General features: G+C 44.5%; 1 protein-coding gene across 7 annotated transcripts in view; it reads left to right on the top strand.

The window, feature by feature from the left end:
• KLHL32 (kelch like family member 32) overlaps positions 1–12,524 on the top strand; it is a 54,090-nt gene that overhangs the window by 27,082 nt on the left and 14,484 nt on the right. For 5 of the 7 annotated variants that reach the window (XM_054393062.1, XM_054393061.1, XM_054393060.1 and 2 more), the window contains one exon: positions 7,181–7,396. The exons of the other annotated variants lie outside the window; for them this stretch is intronic. In XM_054393062.1, coding sequence (XP_054249037.1) covers positions 7,181–7,396 — 216 coding nt within the window. The remainder of the gene's footprint in view (positions 1–7,180; positions 7,397–12,524) is intronic. 7 annotated transcript variants of the gene reach the window in all.

Here is a 12,524-nt window from a genome sequence, read left to right as displayed (position 1 = left end):
CTGAGCTGTGATATGATGGTAGATGTGCTGTGATTCTGTACAGCTGGGTGCTGGTGCTCTCTGTCAGTTGCAGGAGAGATCACAAGCTGGGAAGAGGCAGATGCTGCTGTGTCTTCCTGCTCTGCAGTTTCTGTCGGGAAAGAAGAGCAGCTTTGGTATATGTCTGCAATAGGAAGGGAGAAGCTGTGCTGCTTCATCATGCCCTCCCTGCCCTTCTCATGCTGTCTTTGCAGCCAGTGTGGGTTCCATGCCTGGGCTAGCCTTCCTGACCTCTGCCCAGAGAAATTCCTGCTCCTGCAATCCCTCTGACACTTGTATAAAGCTGCAAACAGAGGCTGATGAATCGCGAAGTGCTCAGTGTACAAAATTCTCCTTTGGTTTTATTACCATGTGGTCAATACCTCTGCTCTCTGTCCCCACATGGCTCCTACCCCCATGTCTGCAACTTTTGCCTGTCTTTGGGAAGGAGGCGGCTCAGGTGTCAGAGCCCCAGCTGGCAGGGCGGCAACTGCCCTGCTCTGCTGGTGTGTGCCCAGCTGGCAGCCTGGCAGGGCAGTGCCTGACTGCGAGAGGGCATCCCAGAGGCCGCTCTGGAGCCTGCCTGGCCGGGCGTGGGCAGCAGGTGGCGCTGTGAGCACGTCAGGCCGGCCGCGGACACCTCCCGGCCGCCCGCGCACGGCACTGGCAGAAAAATTATTTATTTTCCCTCCGTATTCGTTTTCTGACCTAATCAGTAAAAAAGTCATTATTCACACAACACTGGGCAATGTGCATTGTAATTTTTAACAAATAATAGGAAAGTGTTGATATTTTTGCAGGAAATACAGCTCTGTCTGGGGCAGCAGTGGTCATTTATCACTGCACTTTGTGAAATCACTCATTTGTTCTAATTTGAATGTAAATGACTCTAAGGTTTTACAAATAAGGTGACAGGCTCACATAAATGTAATTGCAGGGTTCATCTCTCTCTTTTTATATATCACTCATTAAGTTATGAATTAAATACATCATATTAAACCGGGGCATGTCCAATGATGATATTGTAATGGCAAATTAGTCTGTGCTATTAGAGGTGTATTTTTTATTCATGGACATTAATTTGTCATTAAGCAGCATTAGTTTAGCACTTTTATGTGAAAGACGTGACCTGAAAGAGGAGTCTTGCAGCTCTGGTGGGAAGGAACAGGAGCACAGGCACCAGGCAGACACAGCTTTGCTTTTGCCTCCCATGCAGAAGCTGAGAGACATTTTATTTACATTTGCTTTGGTCTAAAGCAGTCTGAGGAGTGCACCAAAGATATTTCTGGGATGTGGAAATGCCTTGGCTGTGAAGTATTTACCAACATGGGAAAAGCCAGAATGCTAAGTGCGAAACAGTGACTATAAATCACGTGTAACCTATGAACCTGTAGAGAACACTGGGCCTGGAGTGAGTCACAATCTGATTTTTGTCGCAGAAGTATCCCTGTGGCAGAGAGTTAATTATCCTTTTCTTTGCTCTCTGCTGGCTTAGCCAAAGTAGAACTGACTTTTCCCTTCTTCATTATGAATTAAGTCTATGTATGCCTCTTCTACACTTTAAAACATGTTATTGTTGTTACTTTCACAGGGATTCATTTCAGGTTTGAAATGTTAAGCAGGAACAGAATCTTTTTTAAGAGAACTAATGAAAAAAATGTGTTATTTGACGGCATTTGAGAGGTGACTTGGCACCTGAAACTGAGGAAAACAGTGAATGCCTCAGCCTGCTCCATCTGTAACAGACATGAAAAAGACCTTGTAAAGCTGATTTTCATTTTGCAATGTGGTGCTGGTGAGGAAGCAGGACCTGTAAGGCCACAGTGTACATAAATAGTGACAGAAAGGAGAGTACCCAGACTGTTTCCTAGTCGTCACCACTCTTAAATAGTACTTCAGTAGCTGGTAGAGAAGCATTTGTTGCTGAAGTGTTTGGTTTGCAGGGAAGCACAAAGGAGGAAGCAGGTTCTGTGTAAGGCTGTTGATGTCTTCCAGTCGACTTCAGCACCAGGAGCTGAGAAATCACTTCCTGGCATTTGTAGTGCTTTGTTTGCATGACTGCATCAGAGAAGGCTTTGCCAGGGAACCAGAGCCTGGCTTCAGGATTGTGATGTGGACTAATTCTGTTTAAAACTAAAACTCCTTTTCTGCCCAGAGTGTTGGCTAGGCCTTGAACCCAGAGCGAAAATCAGCATATAGCTGCAGTCCTGCTGAATCCTCAGCCAATGTGATCAGAGCTTGGAAAGTTACAAACCAACCTCATCCATCTCACTAGTTGTAGAAATTAAAAAGGCAAACCTAAACATTAGTGCTCTCTTTATTAACCATCAGTGATATCCTGCAAGTGTCTTGTTCCAAACTGAAAAATGTTTGCAGTTTTATTCCTGACTTTCCTGTGTCATCTCTTCTAAACATCTGTTTATTAATTTGGAAGAAGTTGCTGCTAAACTTCCTGTCTTTCAGGAGAGTCTTAGAGAATCTGTGATTTCTATCTGCATAGGTGGTATTGGATCTTGAATGACTTGAAGCAGGACTTGTGTTTGGTTCAGAGGGAGCTGAGCTGGCAGCAGGTGGAATTGTCTCTACAGGAAGTTTTATGGCAGCTGTGTTTCTTCGTTAGATAGCTGTGATTGCTGCAGTTACCTTGCCAGCAACACCTGGCAGCTTATGAAGCCAGGTGAGGCCAGCAGCTTTTCAAAAACCAATACATTTTAAAAAATGAAATTTCCAGAGCAGCCTCTGCTCAGCAAGGGAAAGCAGCTACTGGAAACTGAGAGCTTGCCTGTGGCTGTTGCCATGAGCTTCCAGCTGCAGCCTCACTGTGTCTCTATTTCTGTGGTGCACAGAGTCACACCTGCAGCACAGAGCTGTGTGCAGGCAGGGTCACTTGAAATATTGACCCGGGCTGCCATTTGGGAAGATTTACACTACTGAGTAACTTAGACTGAGATTCTAGGAAGCGTTTGCATTTTCATTTTCACTTCTGAGTGTCTGTGTGGGGCAGGTTTCCCTTTCTGAAGACCGCATCACACGAGAGCCTCACATCTCTGCTCTGTGCACCCCAGTGCTGGCCAGCAGAGTTGAGCCTGCAAACTAAGCAGGTGCAAGGGAAAGTGAAGTGAGAGGCAAATGCATTCTCATGGCTGAAATATTTTGATATTGTTTCTTGTGAGCTTAGCCCTACACCTACTTAGAAATAGCAGCAAGGATGAAAATAACTTCTCGTGCTTAAAAGGGGAAGCAGAAGCAAGAATTACAGAAAGTGATGAGAAAACAGTGATCTATCAGAAGTAAAGTAATAGAACAAGTCACTAAAGTCATCATTAGCTGCAGCCTGCACTGGCCTCGTGAATGTAAGCACAGTTGTGTACATGGCGAAGCCCTGCCCTAGCTGTTCCTCTGCCACCAGGCTTCAGCAAGGTGCCTCTGCTGGTTCAGCTGCGTGACTGCAGGGTTTAGTGGAGGCAAACTTCAAGTAAGATCTGCAGTCTAGTTTCTGAAGGCTCGTGTTATTGCTGTGTCCTTAGGTGTATGAGCCGATAGCTCTCAGGGCAGTGGGGGAGGGTTTTTTTCTCTTGGACACAGGAAGGAAGGGCTGGAACCGACAGCACGGGATTTCTTTTCTCTGAAGTTGTGCTGATATCTTTTGCTGTCAGCTAAGTTGGTTTTGTCACTAGGCCTTTTCACTTTGGTGCTCTCCAGTATCTAGACTCCGATGCTGCTGTGATGGATAGTGAGGCTCTCCTCTGGATGGTGCAGCTGGTGCTTGGTGTTCCGCATACCAGAGAACCTGGAGGACACAGGGCCATGACCTGTGCTTAAGGTGTCTAAGGATTTTTGGATAGGCACATCCCTGCCCAAGACCTCATGCTTCCTTTTTTGTTTTAGAGATGCTGAAGCCCTGTTTAGGACATGGGGAAATGGTACTGGTGTGCAACTCCTCTGCCAGAGCAGCAAGGCCAGGCCCTTCGTGCTGTGATTTACAGCACCTGTAATCCAAACAGGAAGCAGGTGGAGTTACAACTGGGTAGGATGCTTTGGATATTAATGGCTTGGTTTGGCAGTGGCATTTGAAAGCTGTATATACTTTTTCTGTCTTAATTATGCATTCATTAAAAGCTTTTATACCCAACAGAATAAGGTAAATATTGTTTGATCTCTGTAGTGTGCTCCCAGACTGTAGATTTGCACAGCAGGGTCTTGATAATCTGAATAAATTGTATTTCCCCAAGGAGTTTATCTTTCAAATAAGGTCATAAAGAAATGCATTCTTTTCCCTGAGTTCTCCTTGTGCTTTTCCTGCTATTTATAACAGGGACCTGAGGAGTAGAGGTATATTGTGGTCTGCTGTGTACTTGGTTATGATTAACTCTAATTTATCAATCTGTTACTTACATCCTTTGCTGTGGATTGCGCAAGGCAATTATTCTTTAAAGTACAAACGAATAGAGATGGATTTGGAAGTAATTTAAATACAATATTTATATCTATTCTTCTTGTTTGACAATTTATCATATCTCTATATTAAAACACACCTTAGTATTAAAGCACGGACACTGTCACATCATTTATTGTGAATATTTAATGTTGTCATCTTTCAGATTGTATTTGTTCAGAGAACTGATTTTCTTTTATGAGGGTTTTAAGTGTCAGCTCATTGTTAAATTGGTTTGGCATCTAAAGGTTGCTGCTGCTGAATCAGAAGGCCAGTGGCACAGAACAATAGATCTCTGCCTTTGGAGAGAGGGGAAGCAGTAGTGCGCAGAGTGAGCTGAGTGCATCGCATCAGACCCAGTGTCTTGTTCCAGAGTAGACACTGGTAGATAATTTGGCCAAATTATGAAATTATTTTGAGTTTATGGATGGATTTTAGAACAATTTCAGCTGTTGGTTGGCAGGTCTGTAGATGCTCATATGCAGCTTCTTAGCCTCACTGTTTCAGCAGGGTAGTGCACAGATGAGGAGAGACAGGATTACTATCTTGCCTTAATTTTCCTCAGCTCTTCGTGACACTGCTTGTGTTCTTGTTTCATCCCTCAGTTCAAAAAAGATAAACTTTTAAATATATGCCAATTAAAAAAAAAAGTTTTACTACTTTCTATAAGCCTGCTTTATGTTGCCTGTTTGTAAAGAGCAGCTGCTGTGATACAGCACTGGGAGAAAGCTGCACACAGCTTCCAATCTTGCACGTGCTCTTTCAGTGCAATATAATCAAACCTGAGACTGCCACAAGTCCTATTTATGACCATTTAGCTGGAGCCCACCTGGCTCCAGTCTCCTCTCAGGGATCTGTAGAGAGCAATGAGGTTTCCCCTCAGCCTCCTCTTCTCTATACTAAACACCCCCAGGTCCCTCAGCTGTTCCTCACCAGCCCTGTTCTCCAGACTCTGCCCCAGTTTCATCACCCTTTTCTGGACTTGCTCCAGATCCTAAATGTCCTTGGAGTAAGGCCCCAAAACTCACTAGTGCTGAGTACAGGAGCATGATCCCCTCCCTGTTCCTGCTTGCCACACTGTTCCTGATCCAGACCAGGCTGATGGTGGCCTTCTTGGCCACCTGGGCACATGCTGGCTGAAATAATGGTGTGAGGTACCATCTGTGATCTGCAGGTATTAAATCACTGAACAACTGCACAGGCCAAATACTTCTCATGTAAAATTCATCCCTTTATCTTTCTTTCTGCAACTGGGGAGGATTTATCCTTACCTCCTGTGTGCTCGTGTGAAGAGGAACTGACACTGGAATGTCTGTGGCTTTCGGGGATGATGGCTGTTCTTTACCTTGTCAGAACAAGCACTAACTTTTCTTTGTTCCTCCAAGAAAATGACGTGAAGCTCCTCTGCAGCAGTTTAAGTAGGTAATGAATAGGATTTATCTGTGAGGTACAGCTCTGTCAGGGAAGGTGTGCTGTTCAGACTGGAAGATTACGGATCAAGCAGCAGCCTCCCCAGGAACTTGATTCAGTTTCCTCCAGCACTGAGTCCTCTAAGCAGGAGGAAAAAATCCTTCCTCCAGCCTCCATTGCATATGCATCAACAGCTCCACAGCCAACCAGTTCCCACCTTCACACTGGAGTCCATAAGCCCCCCCCTGTTCGCACTTCCCCAGCTCCCTGAGCTCTGCTCTGCCAGCTGAGAGCTGGTTTGACATTTACAGGATTTCTGTCAGTTCCTTTTGGTGATGCTGTTCCACCCAGTAGAGCAGCCACAGCCAAGCCCACTGCAGGTAGTTTGCCTCTCCTCCTGCTCCAGTCCCGCATGAGCAAGGCCAGGCTGGCAGGACTCTGTGCCACAGTCATGCCTGGAGCTGGCCAGGGAGCAGCAGCTGATAGGGAGCAGTGTGGGAAATGGGAAGAGCTGCGTGGTGTGGAGCAGCAGCAGTTGGCTGTCTGGGCACTAATGCCCAAGCTGGAAACATTACCCAGAGGTACAGGTTAGCTGTTACCATGATGGGAAAACTTCCTACCCTGGGTCACTGCAGCTTTTGTCTCTGCAGGTTCTCTGCTGCTGTAGGGAACAGGAGGCCACATCCATGACAATTTGATATCATGGGGACATCATGGCTGGGGAAAAAGGGCTGTGTGCTCACCAAAGATAAATTTGGGTGTAACAAAATGTAACTCAGACTCTCCTATTTTGCCCTGTTTTGTGAACTGAAAGTTGTGCTGCAGCAGTGCTCTAGCTGGATGAAAGCAGTGAACAGTGAGCCCACCCTTGTTCGCAACAAGCCGTTCTAGTTAGCAAGTGCAGTTTTTTTTGCAAACCACTTCCTAACTCCTGCCAGCTCTTGCCGTGCAGGGTAAATCATGCTGCTTTATTGTGTGCTGTACTAATCCAGGTTTCTTGCGGATACTTCGTACATATTTAACCTGAGCAGCTGCACTGTAAATCAGCACCATCCTGTGTATTTACATCTGCACTGGGCACATTTACACATTTGGAACCAGGCTGTGTTAATTAATTTTGACTTGCCTGCCTTCTCCACAGCTCCAAAAGAATAATCTTGTTCATTATCTGAGACCTGTGGGGTGCTTGTTCTCTACTTTGGATTAGGTCTTGTGTGGGTGGGTGGTTGTTTTGGGGGGGGGGGGGGGGTTGGTTGGTTGGTTGGTTGGTTTTTTTGTTTTCTCCTGAGGCATATTTTGTTTGCTTTACCCTTTTAGGAATTAAATAGCTTTAATTACTTGGACCTGTATAAGCTTGCGGATCTCTTCAATCTCACTTTGTTGGAGAATGCAGTGGTTGACTTCTTAGTGAAACACCTCTCTGAGCTCCTGAAGAGTCATCCTGAGAAAGTTCTGTCACTCCCATATTGTGTTCTCCGAGAGGTTTTCAAGAGTGACAGACTCACTTCCCTCAGTGAGGAGCAGATCTGGCAGGTAAGGAGCTGGCGAGCAGCAGGACATGGGACACTGTGAGCCAGAGCAGTGGGCAGCTCTGAAACCCTGGAGCAGAATCCAGCAGCACTTCAGCACAAACTGAGAGTGACAACTGTGGGAAATTTTAAAGTAACAATGAAAAAATACTGTCTTGTGTTAATGCAGTTAGCTTGTCTGAAAGGAAACTTGGTGCTTCCCTTGTGTTACTCAGACACAGCCAGAAGTCTTCCTGAGGATCCAGCTCTGCTGAAGAGATGGCTGCAACTTGGTGACCTTTGCCTCTGGTGGGGCTGCTGGCAACCCCCTCCACTTCAGCCAAACTCAGGGTGTAACTACAATTGTGATTTAGGCTGCTGTGCTCCAGGCTGAGCAGAGGCTTCGGTGGAAGGTTTGCAGCAAGAAGCTGGAGATGGCAGTCATTGCCCTGACAAAAGCTGGATGTGGAAAGGAGCCAGGTTGCTAGCACAGAGTATTAGCAGGATAAAAGCATTATGTTGTGAACTTTAATATCTGTGTGGGAAATCTAATATGAAAAAAATCATATAGCCTGTACAGGGAAACATGAAACTAACCCCAGATCTGTCCTTGGAAGCATTCCCATAGTTTGAAAATTGCAGCTCACAGTATAGTGAGAGGAAATTTCTGTGATGTTGTCTGGCCAAACACTCTTTCTTGCTGTCATTTTTTTATCCAGGAAAGTACTGCAGGAGCTTTCAAAGAAACCTTTGCTTTCCTTTTAGCAAGAGGGTTATATTGGTCCACCAGAGCAGGGTGAGTCAGGAACATGATTTGTCTTTCAGTCCCTCTTATTTATCTCTTTATCTTTTGTATTATTGTAAGCAATGATTTCATTTCTGTGCCATCATTTTCTCCAAGTGTAAAATGTGTGCTCACCTGTGGGGCACTTCATGTTCTGTGGATGAATCATGTCATGCAGGAACAAAATACTTCTTCAAACACAGAAACATCTTGCTAACTCTTCAAGCCACAGAGGAATTGTGCTGGTGGAACTTAACCTTTCAGCCTGGGAACCAGCGTGTTTGCTGTCAAAACTTGGAGGCTTTAGATGATGGAGTATTTTACAAAGGTGAGATTATCTGCAAATACTGAGAGCAAATTAGACTCTGTCCTGTCCTGGTCCCTGGAGGATGTCATTTACCTGCAGCACACTGCCCATGATGGTGGCCTTGGTTTGGGTTTTCTAGGTGCAGTGCTCCAGAGTTCTATCCCTGTTCCCTTTATCAGAAAAGGTTTTGATGTGTAAGCTCCCCTGTGTGGCCTGGCTGATTGGCCAGCTGGATTTGATCCCAGTTTCTCTGCAGGGTCAGTGAAATCTAGCTGCATGGTTTGCTAGCCTTTTGCTGGAGAAGCTGTTGCAGAAAGCCATATAAGTATAACTTAATGCCAGGTCATAAAGGGCAGCAGACCTTCTGCAACCTGCTGGAGCAAAGTGTGGAAAGTGGACATTTTCAGACCTTGTTTCATTGTCCTGTCCTGCAGGAAGAGCATTTTCTGAATGGTGTCAGTCAGGAACGCTTCCTGAGACAAGGGTGACAAACGTTCTGTTGCAATGTTGTGCTGGGGAGAGGTAATGTGCTGCTTTGGCAGTGCCAGCAGACCCTATGCTGTCCGTGTGAGTGCTCTCATAATTGCCTCTCCAAAGGTTACTAATGCTGTGCTGGACAGTTGTTTAAACTAACTTCCTGCTGCAGGCAACACCTGTGTTTGTGTCCTTTTAATTCAGCCAGTACAGCCAGCAATAAATATGTATTTAGAAATAGTCCATGTCCCCAGAATGAATTAAAAGGCACGCATAAATATTTACCAATTTAGGCATTCAGAAGGCAGTGAGAAACTGGTTTTTTGCTTTCTCTTAGTAAATAAGTAATTCCCTCATAGTCAACTCAATAGAAGAAAATCAAATCAGACCAGCTATATTGCCTCAAGTGTAGTTAAGTTCATCATTTTTGCTAAGGTTATAGTGGTAATGCAATATACCGTGGAAGAATCTAATATTCAGCCCAGGGTGAAGATTGGGTATGCCAGAGGATTACTGTCAGGGTGCTTTATAGAAGTGAAACTTGATGGACAGGTTGGAGACAGATCTACAGAATCTCATTAAATTGCTGAATTGTTCATTACTGAGCACTCTCACTGTAATAAAGTGCTCATTGACTTTGACAAATCCCCATCCTATGTCTTAAGGAAGAACAGCAAAGCAAGAGGTGCTAGGGAAGCTGGCGGAAATTGGCACAAAGTGGGGCAGATAATGGAAAAGCTGATGTGGGGATGCTGGTGTCTGAGTTCCCTCTTACCTGTGGCTGCGTGGCTCCCGTGGCAGCAGGAGTTTGCGTGTCCTGGGTGCGCTGCTCTAGCAGGGCTGCCACAGAGCCTGAGTATGAATTAAAGCTTCCCTCCTGGAACCTCTGGAGAGAGGCAGAGCACAAGAATTGTCACTAGCTTGAAGTCCCAAGGCCCCCTCAGCAGTGTGCTCCCAGCACACCAAGGCAGTTACTTGAATGCACCCAAACTGGGCGCAGAGTGATGCTGGGATGTGATTTGCACTGAGGTGGCAAAATCACATCTGGCACCTCTGGGAGTTCTTGTGAGGCTACCAGTTCACAGTTGCCCAATTTCAGGGAATATGGGGAATCAACCCTGGAAAAATCAAGGCTAAGAATGTTAAGCAGTAACATTAAGGTCAGCCTGCTAGGAAGGTGATTCATGTACCTGCAGTGATTCCTGCTGATTCTTTCAGAAACAGAAACGTGACTTCCAAAGCAGGGTGTAGGGGATAAAGCAAGTAAACTCCTTTCTCTCCCTCTTAAAGTCTTTGAAACGTTTTGGCTTGGTGTAGGTGGAGACAATAGACAAGGAATAGAATGATGTGTTGCTATAAAACAAATAATCAACCAAGATAGCCCACCAGGAAACCACCAGGGGCTGAGACTGGGGCCATTTACTCCACCATTGGGATATGTTTTTAGCCAGGCTAAGCCAGTGACAGCCATTGTTGCTGTATCCAGGATGTATTCTCATATTGTCTTTTTCGCTTAGCACAGGAGATGATGAAATACTGCTCTGTACAGATGAGATGTATTATTTGTCAGCTGCATTAAAATGTGAGTAAACTTTGAACAGTGACAAGGGTGAAAGGATTAAATAAACAAAACTTCAAGATTATACCTTAGAATTCTTTTTAAGAGTTGGAGGCGCAAAAAGCAAATTGTTTGGTATTTTTCCTCCTGGCTGTGTGTGTGCAGCATGCTTGTTCCACAGGGAGCAGTCATGATGAGGATGTGTCGAGTTTATCACGAGGTGAAAAGTGAACCTTGTCCATCACTAAAAGGCTTACTGGCTGCACTTTCAGGAAGCAGGTGAATTCCTTCCCTTGAAACTGAAATGCACTGTTTTATTGCCTTTATGGAGATGTGCTTCTCAGCTGCAAAACTATCTCAAATACTTTTGTCAGACGTTTTTAGGGATCTTTTTTTTTGTTCTTAGTTTCAGCTCCCTGCATCTTGCCAGGCTTTGTTCTGTGGTATGGGGCATAAAAATCTCCACAGGGTTTTGGTAGTGGAGTAAGGTGACTCATTTGTGGACAGCTTGAGGGGACAGAAGATTTGGATTATGTGCCAGCTATGCCAGTGCTGTCTTATGCTACATCACTTAATTTTTCTCTCTTAGTTCCCATGTTGGGAGAATAGTTAAGAAGTACACTGCTCTGGGAAGCTTGACTTTGACTGCTTATAAATTGCTATGGGATACTTGGAAGGCAAGTGCTATATGATTTTGAAGTTCAGATTCCCCAGAAAACGTAAAATGGCAAACTTCCATGAGCTGTGACAATTTACAACAGCTGAGAGTTTACCTTCTGTCCCTACTTCCTTCAGTTTGAGCTTGAGGAGATGAAAAGCTTTGTTCTTCCACTACAACCACTCTCTGCTTTAATGTAATATGATTCATTACCATGCATAATGTAATATGTTGCTGTAGATCAGCTGGCCACCTGTAAAGTTGAGTTTTGATCATAGTTGTTTTATTTCAAGCCTAAAAAGATGAAATATTTTTATTGGGGCTAGTCAGTGTCTCTGTGGTGGGCAGCTGTCTAGTCTCATTTCCAGTAAATACAAGAAATAGTAAAGAAGATGCAGTGGATAAAGTGTGCACAGGAAGTGAACACCAGTTTGAAAAGTGTACCTTCTGTTCTGACCTGGTAGGAACAAGGCTTTTTTTCTTTTTGTTTCATAGGAAAAGCTTGGATAGGAAATGAAACTAACACCGTCTCTCTCACAACCTTTTTGATGGAAAAACATCCCTTTTGGCAGGCCATGGTCATCATGGAGCAGTGTGGCTGGCTGATTGTTTTGACTGTTCTTTGTTTTGGTCTGTTTGTTTGGGTTTGTTTTTTGGGTTTCAGGTTTTTGTTTGTTTGTTTTCTGTTAATTTGTGAGGCACTCTGTGCCAGTGAGTAAGGTAAGAAACCCCTAGTGGGGCTGATCAATTTCTCACCCCTTAGAAAGTGGGAATGAACAACCCAGCCCACCAGGAGACTAACCATTGATGCTGTCAGTGGTGTGATATTTGGTCTCTGCTTTCATCACCAAACAATGCCTTGCTTGGATTCCGTTATTCATTCTAAGAGGAAAAGGGTTATTAATGTGGTGCTCTTCAATATTTTTGTGTTTTGTGAGGGAGAACAGGAGAGCAATAACACAACAATGCACTGGCTAAGGGAAAACATTTGCAAGAGATCCTTGCCCATTTCTTTTTAATCTCTTATTGGGAAGAATGTGAACCATGACAAATGGTTCTGCTAATCAAACAGCACTGAAAGGTTAGGTCATCGGAAGTCTTTAGTCATTTTGTGCTTTTTCAAGAGTGGATTTGTTAAAATTATGCTGAATGCCCACTTAAAGCCTGGGCTGAAAACCCTACCTGTGTTTTATAACTCTGCGCTGTCAGAACTCATAATAAGTCAAACATTCTTTCAGAGGTACTCATAAGGGAGAAAACCCCCTTGTAAATTTAAGAGTAATTTCAGATTGTAAATGAAAAGGAGAGGCACGACTGTTCATTTGCACCAATCATGCCTTCCTTTCATCTGCTCTGATTAGGCCTGGTGTGG

Source organism: Indicator indicator, chromosome 27 (genome assembly GCF_027791375.1).
Source record: "Indicator indicator isolate 239-I01 chromosome 27, UM_Iind_1.1, whole genome shotgun sequence".
Taxonomy (NCBI): Eukaryota; Metazoa; Chordata; class Aves; order Piciformes; family Indicatoridae; genus Indicator; species Indicator indicator.
Note: the sequence above shows the minus strand (reverse complement) of the source record. Positions and strands in the feature narration are given on the sequence as shown.